A 12,928-nucleotide genomic window follows, 5' to 3' on the forward strand; every position below is an offset into this window, starting at 1 on the left:
GAGAACTTGTATCTGAACTCTCTCATTATACATCTATTCTTGACATAAGATTAAAAAGACTTCCTGTATGCTTGATGTCATTCTTTTCTTCATACTTCATTTTATGGAAGTTCTCTTAGATTGTAATGCATACAAAACCTTGGTTTGAATGGTGACAGACATTTATATGAGCATACCCTTGTCTGAGTGCTTGCTTTTGAAGCTGGAAATGATAGGGATTTGATGTATTCAAGAACTTGAGAGTTGGGAGAGAAGGAGCCTGTGGTATCCACATGGGATTGTAAACCTAACCAGAATGATGGAGACAGAAGCCGTAAGTACTTATTTTGATAAGATAGATTGGTTCTCTAATTAAAAGAAGCTTGATTTAAAGAACATCGACTCAAGGTGCGACTCATTACTGTCATAACAATCATGTTGGAGGTAATGCTTACGAGAAAGGGAGAGGCACAACAGCAACACAGCTGAGAATGCCAATGATGAAGATGACGAGAAAGCTAATGATAGAATGAAACTTACTCTAGAATCGTCCAAATCGCTTTCTTTGTATAGGGTGTCTTTCACCAGCAAGAGAGAGTTCTTGCGAAGACATGGTAACAGCAAATAAAGACTGAGAATCATAATCATAAAACCAAGGGCCATGGTCCCTGCAAGGATCACTAGGGCTTTTGTTCGGACCACCACCTTCTTCCAGTAATCTTCTTAAAGCGGTTTCCATCCAAAAGAAAAACGAAGCAAGAGAATTAGTGTTAGAGTTGGAGTTATGTAATTGAAGATCAATGGTATAAAAAATAAATACACATGAGCCTCAAGGACAAGAAGACCAATTCTTTAATATCCATGAGAAAGCTAGTTCCAGGACTTCATAAGGGTCCACAGCACATAAGAGGGAGCCCAACAGTCCATTCAAGATAAAAATGAACATATTCATACGTGCAAATGAAGCAAGTCTGATGGCCTTCAACTTACATTTCTGCCTTGCATGGACAAATGCTTCAACTGCTTTCCAAATTGACATTTCTTTTTTTTAACAGACAAAAGTAAGTCTATAATAACACCTCGGAGAAAATCCTCTGAGGTAAAATACAAAGTACAAAATAACCCTGTAGAGAGCAGCAAAGTACACAATAAGTACAACGGTTGTGTGGAAATCTGGTGGGCTATAATCCCAGATCATCTGAGGGGCTAGATGAAAGAAGGTACTACAATCCCAAGTTTGCAAGAAGGCATCTCCTCCTCCTCATCCTCTCAGAGCCACCCTGCAGCCTCCTACCGAGAGTATGGATGATGTCAGTCCAAATCTTTGAGAGAGTCTCTGCAGTGGACATGTCGTGGAAGTTTATAGCATAGCTACACCTTGCGGTCAAAATGTACTAGGCAACAATGCTGGCAATCAGCTTCCATCAATGACAGCGGCCTTGGGTCCACTCTGCCTTCAAGTAGTCTATAGTGGAGATCTTGCTCAGATGCTGGCCAATGATGAGAAAGGAGTAGCCCCACTGAAAATCCTCATATTGACATGCTAGGCCTTTGTTTGTGACCCTGGGTCCACTATGTTCGCAACGGCTAGTTTGGGGGGGGGGCACGTGGGGCAAGGATAAGTGAGTGTGGCGTTTCTTTTTTTAATATAGATACTCCTAAGATTGGGGGTCTCGAGGGTGAGGGTCGGTGGAGGGGGAATGTTGGGACCCAAAAGGGAGGGAGGGGAAGAACTGGCAATCGTGAGGTGGGTGGAGTATGATGGGTGGGATAGATGGGATCCAATAGGGAGGGAGGGGGGAGAAAGGGCGAGTGTGAGGGTGGTTGGAGTATGAGGAGTGGGATCTAGCAAGGGAGGGGGGAAACAGGCAAAGGTGAGAGGGTTGGGAGGGGCGAGTTAGGTGGGATCCATGGGGTTGTGGGTTTGAGGAGGATGAGCAACTATGGATAGGACTCGTCCACAAAGTTGTCAAGTCCTATCCTCTGTTGGAGTGTCTGTCCGTCTACATGTCTCAATGTATAGCCTATGAGAGGAGGTACAAATCTGTTTGATAGCAGCCTGTTTGCTGTGGGAGAGATGGATGTCCATGTATGCTAGCCGAATATTGAATCCATCATCAGAGAGACACAAGAAATGACTCCGTTAGAACTCCATCCTTGATCCTACACAGAGTGGTGGATGGATCCATGTCCTTACTGTCTTAGTCCTCAAGATATCAGCTTTGATCACCTGGTTCAATCCAAACCATGTAGGCTCATCTAGATAGTCACTTGTGAAAACCAACAAATTCTTCTCGCTTTCTACTGCTAGTTGTCTAGATGAAGTTAGTGCCAATCTGGAGTATCTTTGATGTGGGAGATCCCATAATCTATACGTAAAGGTCACTGCCTTGAAGAGTGCCTCTGTGACTATAGGTGCTGCTCCAAACTCTGCTTTGACACAACAGGATGTGAGGTGGATGGCTTACTCCTCATCATACGTGCTATCATCATGACTAGTGGCCTTTTCATGCTATCCTAGCCATCATAATAATCTCTCTCTGTCCTGGTCTAATTAGTGAGTGGATTGAGATGCCTATGATACAAGTTGCAGCCCCATATCTCTACTCCATATAGTAGTGTAGGTGTGACTAGTGTGCCAAACAACCATAGTTTGGTGCAAGGCTCCTAGAATTGTATGCGAGCACATTGACTCTCAAGTGCCCCTAGTGTTGCATAGCCTCGTGCCAAACATGCCTTTCAAGATCCTCTCAATGTAAATTGTGGGCTACAGAAGGTGGCTCCTAGATAAACATATTCCCTCACATGCTCCACACAGTCTTCTCCAAGTATGAGAGAGAGAGAGAGAGAGAGAGAGAGAGAGAGAGAGAGAGAGAGAGATGAGATGAGATGATGCATTTCTGCCCCCATTGGCTGCAAGATTGGTTGATCTTATTCAGTAGTTATAGTTGAGATCCTACTAGCAAGCGAAATTGAAATCTCTTGACTGAAAACTTGCAAGATGCCTCTTGCCAGACCCACAAATTCTTTTGGGGTTTGCACCCTTCCCCTACACAGGAGAATATGGTTAGACTCTAGAACCCGGAGGGCAACATGGTCACGGAGCCGTAGACTATTGTTTAAATGTGCTGAGAGTATTTTCTAGATCTCCTTGGCTCAGCTTAGACCCCTTTTGCATAGATCTCTGACGCTCATGAAGTTATTTATCATTTGGTCAGGAATCATGTTTCACTTAACATCCATGATGCCTTGGAAACTAACATCCGTGAGGGCGAGGTGATGGATGTATTATTGCTTTTACCCACAGATAAAAGTCATGGTTGGAATGGCCTCACCAATGAGCTTTTTGACACTTGTGCCACTAATCTGGTGAGACCCTTGACCACATGTGCCAGGAAGTCTGGGAAACATCACTTATGCTAGCATCATGGAAGGAGGGAGTCATTAAACTGATCCCGAAAGTGCCATCTCTCTTCATGTTGAAACCATCTCTCTGATGGAGTCAATGTATAAAATCTTCTCCAATGTCCTAGCCAATCGCCTACATAAGTGCTTTTTGTGCATTCCAATTAATATGGATTCATCAAGGGCAAGAACATATTGCATAATGTCTTGAATGTACAAATGGGGATCGATTATGCCAAGCATCCTAATCAGAAAGTGGTCTTTTGTTTTTCCAAGAAAGGAGAATTCTATTAATAACACCTCGGAGAAAGCCCCCTAAGGTAAATACAAAGTACAAGAAACTCTGTGAAGAGTAGCTAAGTACATCAAAGATACAATGGTTGTGTAAACAACTAGTCAAATGGGCTAAAGTGCCAAACCATTTGAGGGGTAGTATGAAAGGTGTCTGAATCCCAAATCTGCAGGAAAGCCTCTCTTTTCTTTCTCATCCTCTCAAAGCTGCCTTGCAACCTCTCCCATCTCCCACGGAGAGTGTGGACTATCTCTGTGTCCAAATCCTCGATAAAGACTCCCCAGTGGGTATATCCTGAAGATCAATGACCTGGCTACATCTTGCAGTCCATATGTAACAAGCTATAATGCTGGAAATCAGCTCCTATTTGTGAAAATATCCCTGAGTCCACTGTGTTTGTGAGTAGTCTGGGGTAGGGATCTTGCTCAAATGCTATCCAATGATGAGAAAAGAAATGCTCCCCTGAATGTCCTCATAGACGCATGGTGGACCTCTGTTTGTGACCCAAGCTACAGCCCCCCATGTTGCCACCATGGACTCCACTGTACCATGGAATACTATCCTAAGAGCTCTCCTCCAAATCTCCAAGGCTCTCAAACAATCCCATAGGCAATGTTTCTTGTCTCGTCTGGCTCACCACATTGCGTGCATGCCATTGGGTCCTTGCCATAGCCAAGCCAAGTGCCAAGTGCCAATTGCTAAGCTCATATGGGCTAGAAGCCATAGAAAGAGAGATATCTTCTTGGGCTTGAAGTTGTCATGTAGCCACCTCCAAAAGTCATATAGAAACTCATTTGAGACTCCCTCTCTATGCCAATGAGGGGTGGCTGCAGGCTGTGCTCTAATCTTGCTCATTTGTATCCTCCGTCCCAATCTAGTAGTGTAGCCAAAGAAGGGGATGTCGGATGGCCTATCAAGGAAGGGATCCCTCCACATCCACTCACGTGGATCCCATTGAAGTCTCTCTAGAGGCCTCCTCTAGTATACCCAATATCTCCATCCATCTATAAGACAAGTGGTAATCAGAAAGTTGTCTTAATGCAGCTGACTTGGGAAAGGCATTCGATTATCTGGGTTGGTCCTTCATTGTAGAACTTATGTATATCATGGGATTTGAGCCACATATGTCCTAGTTGATGTACACAATCAGTGCTGATGCATCCTCTCGAGTGATGTTAAATGGTGGTGTCACTAATCCCATTCTCCTTCATCGCTCGGTAAGACAATGTTGCTCTTTTTATCCTTTGTTTTTTGCTTTGGCGACTCATTTGGTGCTTACTATGTTATCACTAGGCAGTTTTTTGGTTTGTCCCTTTCTCTTGGACAACATTTTATTGCTCAGTGTTTGGTTGATGACACCTTCATGATCTTAATGTAGAAAGGGATAATCTTAGGAAAGCATTGGATGTCCGGTGCGCGTTGTCGGAAGGGTTTTTGTTGAAAGGTTGAATCCACCAGGGATCAAAGGTAGAAGGAAGTAGAGATAGGAGATGGAAGAGAAGATAAAGAATACACAATACTCAGAAGCACTCTCCAAGCATTAGATCTCCTAGAGCTCCTTCATAGACAAAAAATATGCATCCAAATAACAGCCCATTCTTTGCTGCTCGGAACCCAACTCCGATGGCTCCGTTGGCTTCGAAAGGGGGATAAAACCCGTAGACACTTGATTAGGGATCTCCCAGATCACTCCTTTCTCTTCCACTTCAAAATGCAATTTTTAGCTTGCCAACAGCGATCGCAATGCGCACGATTTTGCCCATCTGTCTTTTTTATGAAAAATCCAGTAAATGTTTGAAAAAGCAACTTGCTTTTTGCATGCCATCCTAATCTGGAAGCTTTTCTAGCTTTTTCGGATTTTTACAATAAATAATATCAGAAAAAAGCTAAAATTATCCAAAAATCTAGTATTTTTGGATAATCCATGCCACTCACACTAGTACTAATGACTCAGATCACATTGACTCTCTTGATCAATAAGAAAGTTAGATGATGATGCATTTCAGAATTTTTCACACTGTGTCCACGTAGTGGCATGACAGCGTCTTTGTATCAATACTGCAAAGTCCTCCCTTGTTAGCTGCACCAAACCAGATCTTCAATCCCTGGGATGGCAAGGGTTGATCATACCTCATGGGAGTGTTGTTAGACATCTAGGGTATCCCTTGGGGATTGATGTTCAACCCAAAGTTTTGCTAGATTGGATTTCAAAAAAGATAGAGGCAAAATTTATCTATTGGAAATCCCAAGCTTGGCCCTTCCATATACATCTTAAAGTTGCATAGGTTATCATGCTACCAATGCTCACTTACTTCCTCCCACTTCTGCCCTGGACTACTGCCACTTTGAATGCCCTTACGAAGCATGTCCACTTAATGTTGTGGAAGAAGGATTCTTTGCATCCAAGACTTGGATTTCTTGGAGTCATGCCTGTACCCCTAAAAGTATGGGTGGTGGAGCTATTCTTGATATGAAGGCTCATATGTCGCCCTCCATTGGTCACTCTTTCGAGCTATGTGCATTGACTATCACCCCTGATCTTTATTGTCTATTTTCTTTGGAAGATTGAGGCCTTGTCCATGGTAATACTAGCATATAAGCTTCATGGTGGCACATTCTTAACTCTGATTCCCAATTTTTGAGACCTTCCTCCTCTTTGGTGGATCATTTGGTTTATTCCTGGTGCTTGGTTCTCCGAAAGCTGTGTTGGCATCTTGCAGAGAATTGCTCAATGGCTAATGCTTTTCAGCTAGAGCTCTTGGTTGTGTCATGGCTGCTCTCTTGGGATGGGAAATAGGAGGATTGTCCCAAATTTAACTGTATCATGCATCTGGGTCTGACTTCTGTTTGCTGATGCCAGTCTTGTCAGCCATGGGGTGTTCATGTCCTTCCACACAGCCAAGAGACTTTATCGAATTCCTCTAGGGTTATGGGGTCAGCTAGACAGGATATTGCAGCATGTGCAACCCATTCCTATAGTTGTTCTTGATCATCCCTGGCAGGACCTGGCTGTCTTAACCTTCAAAAGGCTTTAGCAAACCAGATTTACCATCTCATGATTAAGGATCATCATTGGCTGGTCAATAAAGCCAATGCAACTTCGGGTATGCATAAATCTAAGGTTTGGTAGAAGATGATTGTGATGGAGGGCTGGCTAAATAAGACACCCTTAAATGCAAGGTCTTTCTTTGGCGAGTGATTATTGGTGGGCTGCCCCTTGCCTCAGCTCTTTCGAAGCATCGGATATTGAATGGTAGGTGCTTCTTTTCCATGATCACTATGGAGTCATGTCATAGATTTATCCCTCATCCTTTGGCCAGGAAACTCTGGACACTCTTGTTAGATATTTTGAGAACTATGGCTGGTTTGTTATTGTGCCCCTATGATTGCGTTTTTGCTAAGCTAAAATATCTCACCCCATCGTAGCAACATATGAAGCTTCTGTTTTCATTTTTTCACATTTTGGGGTTGTTGGCATAGTTGGGTCACCTAGAATGCTTTCATCTTCGATCCCACTGTAGGTGTTCAAGGACATATTGCCAGAATCAAGGGTCTCCTACATTGGCAGTCAGATCTTATCCAATATGCTGATCTTCTCTCCGGAGGATCTAGTTCCTTGGCATACGACAATCTCCTCTGTTCCATTGCCATGACTTTGTATATTTTTGTGAATGATGGTCTATAACCATCTTGCATCTTGTACTTTTTTTTCATAATTAATACAATTATCTATTACGAAAAGAGAGAGAGAGAAAGAAAGAAAGAAAAATTAATGTCTACAAAAGGCTAATGTGGCCTATGAGACAAAACCAAAGTACATCTTTGTCCAATGTCATCTCATCATGAATGTGAAAAATGCATCCTAGTATAAGGCTAACATCTAAAGATCTCTTTGTCTAAAAAACTGAATGTACAATATGTCTAGCTATAGTAGCTCTTCTCTAAATGTCAAGATCAACACATGATCCCAACCATGATATGATCCAAGGCCGTCCTACTAATGTATTGAGGGGTAAGTCTCTTGTGTCTCATAATGATGGCTCTGATTGGACTATAGTATGGGCCCCTCAGTTGTCGGCCACATGGTTGAGTTTGTCGTACTCGACAAAGTGCAATGGCCTTGTCTAGTGTGACTCCGCAATGTGGAGTAGGGGTAGTCTAGCAAGATGGATTTTTGTTTGTTGAGCTAGTAGTGCCTGTGGGGTTTGATCTATGAAAGAAATCAGTCACTACTCTCTGCTTGGGTCCCTCTAGGTGAGTTGGTCTCCTATCTTGTAGTAGTGCTGTGTAGTGCCTTTGGAGCTCCAAGAGGAAAATCCCTAGACATCTCTGGTCCTCATACTCCATGACATGACAAAGAGGTCCAAAGCCCTTATGGAAAAGGCAGTGATACCTTCCCCGTACGCCATAGTACACTATACATTTGCATATGTAGCGCTCCTCTATCTCAAGCTCTCTGTCAGAGAGCTAACATCCTATCCTCCACGAGAATACCTATCCATCTGCCTATCTCTATTCTCAATTGATTGAACGAGGCGCACATCTGTCCAATAACAGTCTGCATACTGTGGGAGAGGCGCATGTCAATATACTATGGTTGGACAATAAATCCATCCTCAGAGAGGTGTAGGAAATGGCGCCTGTAAAACTCCATCTTTGGTCCTAGAGGGAGCAGTGGCTGGATCCAAGTCCTCCCTATCTAAATTGTCTTGATGTCTAGCCCATATAAGCTCATCCAAGTGGCCATCTGCGAGTACCAACAATCCCTCTCATCTGCCTCTGCTAGTTGTCTGGAGGAAGTCAATGCCAATATGGGATATTTGTGGCATGGGAGCTCCAATATCCTATGTAAGAAAGTCACTGCCATAAAGAGTGCCTCCATATCCATAGGTGCTGCTCCTAACTCTGCTCTAATGATAGGGAGTGGGATGGAGGCCTTACTCCTGATCATGCATGATATCATCATCACCAATGGTCTCTCTATACAGTCCCCACCATCATAATGGTCTCTCTCTAGGCCACTCTGGTCAATGAGCAGGTTCAATCGTCTATGATATAAGCTGCAACCTCAGACCTTTGCTCCATACAGAAGAGTAGGTGTGACTAGTGTGTCAAACAATCATAGTTTGGTGCAAGGTTCCTGAAACTATATATGGGCACACTGGCTCTCAAGGGCCCCTAATGCTGCATAGCCTCATGCCAATCGCTCAGCTGGCCCCCCTTAGTGAAAATATGGGGAGAAAGAAAGATCTATTAATGTCTCTAAAAGGCCAGAGTGGCCTATGAGACCATAACCAATACAACTCGTATCATCATCTCTCATCAGATAAGAAGTGATAAAATTTATGTGTAAGTTTACATGGTATATTGGAATGAGAAGTATGGAAATTGAAAAAGTTGGATAAAACTAAGTTTTAAAAAGTTTAAAAAGATCAAGAGTGTAGGGTATCTCCCCTTCAGTCTATGGAATTCACCAAGACTCTGCAAGCTACCTCTGACTAAGTCACCGTGCCAGTTTGCCTCTGTAACGAGCAATCATGATGCGAATGTGGCGCATATGGGCACGCCTATGTTGCCGAGTAGGTACTCTAGGGCGTCGTGCTCTACGTAGCGTTGTAGCTCTATCAACTGTGATGCCTCTTGATGCTGTATCTTGGGAATGCCTATCAGTAGGAGATGTAGTGTCTGGGGTGGTCGTGGATGGGGGTTCAGCTATGTTGAAGTAGTCTGTAACTGCTCTCTGGAGGGGTGGATATGCTAGGGTCGCCTCCTATCCCGTAACAATAATGCTCTGCGCCGTTTGAGCTCCAGCAAGAAAAGGCCCAAACATCTTTGGTTCTCATAGTCCATCACCCGTTTTAGTGGTCCAAAGCCCTCCTTAAAGAGGCAATGATAGCGGCCTCGGATATCATAGTATACAGTACATCTACAAATGTAGTGCTCCTCCGTCTTTGACTCCCATCCACAAAGCTAGCACATCCTCTCATTGGCTGCAATATGGCTCCATCGACTTGTCTCAATCATCAGCTGATGCGATGAGGTGCGGATTTGACCAGTAGCAACTCGGAGTCCGTGGGAAAGTTGAGCATCCATATATCTAGACCTCACTATGAAACCATTGTGAGAAAGCTGCAAGAAGTGATATTGGTATTGTGCTGTTTTCGTGCCTAATGGGAAAGGGGGACTTGGACCAAGTCCTTTCTGTCTCCATTTCAGTGATGTTTGCCCTGATCACACTATTCAGCTCTGTACGACTGAGGCTCAAAGTAGGGCTATATATATATATATATATATATATAGAGAGAGAGAGAGAGAGAGATGGCGGACCTATGGACGTGTTTCCCTACCTGGGGTTGTGCTTCCCTTGACCAGCAGACGTGGGAATCTGCCTCGCGCACTGCCTGAGCTACGCAGGGTCCGTTCTGCCCTGCTTGAGCCCTGTCCCTGCCTACCTACGAACAACCGTCGACTTGCACTGTGAACAACGGTTGACTTACACTGCGACCTGACGTGCATCCTCCCTTCTTGCGGCGCCCTCGTGTTCCATGACTGAGAGAGAGAGAGAGAGAGAGAGAGAGAGAGAGAGAGAGATTCCTCTGCGTCTTTGCCATGACTTCTGTAACTCGATGGCTTAGAGCCATCGTGTATCTTGTAATCATGTAAACTTGTACCTTTTTTTCGTGAGAGAGAGAGAGAGAGAGAGAGAGAGAGAGAGAGAGAGAGAAAGAGAGTAGAACTGTTTTAGGGTTTCGTTTTCATTTGTGCTGTTGTTTTAGGGTTTTGAATTCCTGTACAGACCTCTTTTTAGGGTTTCGAAATTAGCTGCAGAATTTTTCTAGGGTTTCGTTTGCATCTCTGCGTGAGAGCAGCTGTGCTGACTCTGTTCATAGAGAGAGAGAGAAAGAAAGAAAGAAAGTTATATTAACGTCTTCTAAAGACCAAAACTGGCCTATGAGACAAACTGTGATACAACTGATGAGGTCCAGCTATCCAAAATTAAAGTGCTGAATGAAAAGCTAAAAACTGGAAACTGAAAATACGGTGCTGTGAGTGTGATAAGTGTCGTGTATGTGTATGTGCGTATGTAGCTCTGGTACTCCAGATAATGGCTACAAAAGGGGAACAAATGTCGGCTGTGATAGGGGAACAACTGTCGGTTGTGATAAAGTGGTGCGATGTGTATATATAACAGATGCAGGGAGATATACTATCCTAGTAGCAGTCGTCGAAGTCGCTAATAGCAGGTGATCCCTCCTGGATGCAGGATGTGGTACATCGGCGGTGGAGAAAGAGCAAACTGAAGATCTGAGATCCAATGTGTCGAGTGTCGTCGGATCTCAGTCTGCTGTCGATGTAGATCAAGAATCCTCCGGATCTCCTGTCGGTGTGGCTGTGGGGTCCGAAACCCGCGGATCCTCGTGCGGCGTCGGGTACGCTGGTCCTCAGCCTGCTGTAGTGTGAGCCCGGAGGTCTGGCTGGAGGCTGGTATAGTAGCTCTCACTCTGTCTGTCTGAAAGAACTGTGTAATAGTCGTCTGGGTGGGCCCCTCTCTGACTGGGACCCGCTGTGTGCTCTGCTCTCTGATGTGCCATGCCTCTCCCAGAAAACGGCCAAATGATCTCTGATCCATATCAGTCATACATCCCTGAAGTGAGCTGCTCAATGTGTATCTAGATCTCAACTCTGAGTATGCCGGGCATCTAAGAACAAAATGCTCCTCACTCTCCACCTCTGATCTGCAAAGGGGGCATATCCTCTCCTCCCGCGGGATGCCACTGGCTCTGCCACTCTCAATCATAAGCTGATGTGATGATACCCTGAGCTGTCCAATAAGAACTCTCAATCGATGTGGCATATAGATCTGCATATATCTCGGAATCTCTATGAATCCCTGCTCTGATATCCTCAAGAACTGTGTATAATAATGTGCCATCTTCGATGGTAGTGGCTGTACAGGGCTGACCCATGTCCTCTGTATATAAATATGCCATATCTCCTGTCTGATGACTCTGTTCCTCTCAGAGAGAGAGAGGGTGTAAGTGGGAGCCTGAGTATCATATAGAAGAGGTGGGAGTCTATCAATGTCCAGCCCATGTCTGTCAAGCCAAGCTCTAGTCTGTGCATACCATGATGTGGTATCCCCCGCTCGAGCCATCTCCTGAGATGCCATATATGCTCTATATGCAATGCGATCTCTGTCCATATCCTGAAATCTGTGTAGGAAGCAGACTGTCTGAAATAATGCCTCGACTAGCATGGGCGGTGTGGCAAGCTCTGCTCGCACAATGTCATGTGGGACTGAGGCCTTGCTGCGAATCAATCTAGATATCATGATCACCTGAGGTCTCTCCATCAATGTCCATACATAATCGGCAAGGCCTGGCCCCCATATAGCTGCTCCATACATCAGTGCTGGAGTGATTAGAGTATCAAAGAGCCACCCCTTGGTGCGGGGCTCCTGGAAATGTGCCTGATGACACTGTCGCTCCATAAGAGCCAATGCTGAGTATCCTCTAATGAGGCGGTCACGAGCTGCCTGTGTCATCGAGAAAGTCCCTGAAGCTGCTGTAAAGGTGATTCCCAAATATACATATGATCCAGTGACCTCAATACTCCCTCCTGCTGCCATGAAAATACTCTGTCTGCGTATCTGAGCTGATGTATGGAATATAAGAACCTTGGTTTTACCAAGGTTCACTGTCATGCCTCTCTGTATGCAAAAATCATCCAATGCTAATAAATGCTGCTGTAATCCCTGAGCTGAGTCTGAGACCAACACAATGTCATCTGCATATAGTAAGATATGAACTGTGGCTCCACTGAGATCTATACCTCCACCGGCTCGCTGTTGAATAAACTCTGCTATCTCATCAATGTATACCCCAAATAGAGTCGGTGAGAGTGGGCATCCTTGCTTCACACCAATGGTGCTCACAAGGGGATCACAGAGAGAGAGAGAGAGAGAGAGAGAGAGAGAGAGAGAGAGAGAGAGAGAGAGAGAGAGAGAGAGAGAGAGAGAGAGAGAATGATCCCACATCCCGACGGAATCTATGGTTGACTTTGCAGGGCTCCATGGCACTTGGCCGCAGAGGGTTTTTGATGGGAGATTTCAATATGTGTGTTGACTCTTCGCAGTCCACCTCAGGGCATTCGGTAATGGATACGCCAGAAAGCCGGGTGTGGAACTCCTTTGCTTTGCACATACTTAAGCAAGATCTTTGGTCGTGGCTTCACCCTTCTGTTTCAGGTTTT

General features: G+C 44.6%; 1 protein-coding gene across 2 annotated transcripts in view; it reads right to left on the minus strand.

Moving 5' to 3' along the window:
• LOC148020139 (protein GAMETE EXPRESSED 2-like) overlaps positions 1-12,928 on the minus strand; it is a 303,365-nt gene that overhangs the window by 24,550 nt on the left and 265,887 nt on the right. For both annotated transcript variants that reach the window (XM_087700423.1, XM_087700424.1), the window contains exons 17-18: positions 520-701; positions 177-286 (exon numbers count right to left, since the gene is read on the minus strand). In XM_087700423.1, coding sequence (XP_087556549.1) covers positions 177-286; positions 520-701 — 292 coding nt within the window. The remainder of the gene's footprint in view (positions 1-176; positions 287-519; positions 702-12,928) is intronic.

This window comes from Lygodium microphyllum, chromosome 19 (genome assembly GCF_053477565.2).
Source record: "Lygodium microphyllum isolate KBCC chromosome 19, Lygodium_microphyllum_v1.1.10, whole genome shotgun sequence".
Taxonomy (NCBI): Eukaryota; Viridiplantae; Streptophyta; class Polypodiopsida; order Schizaeales; family Lygodiaceae; genus Lygodium; species Lygodium microphyllum.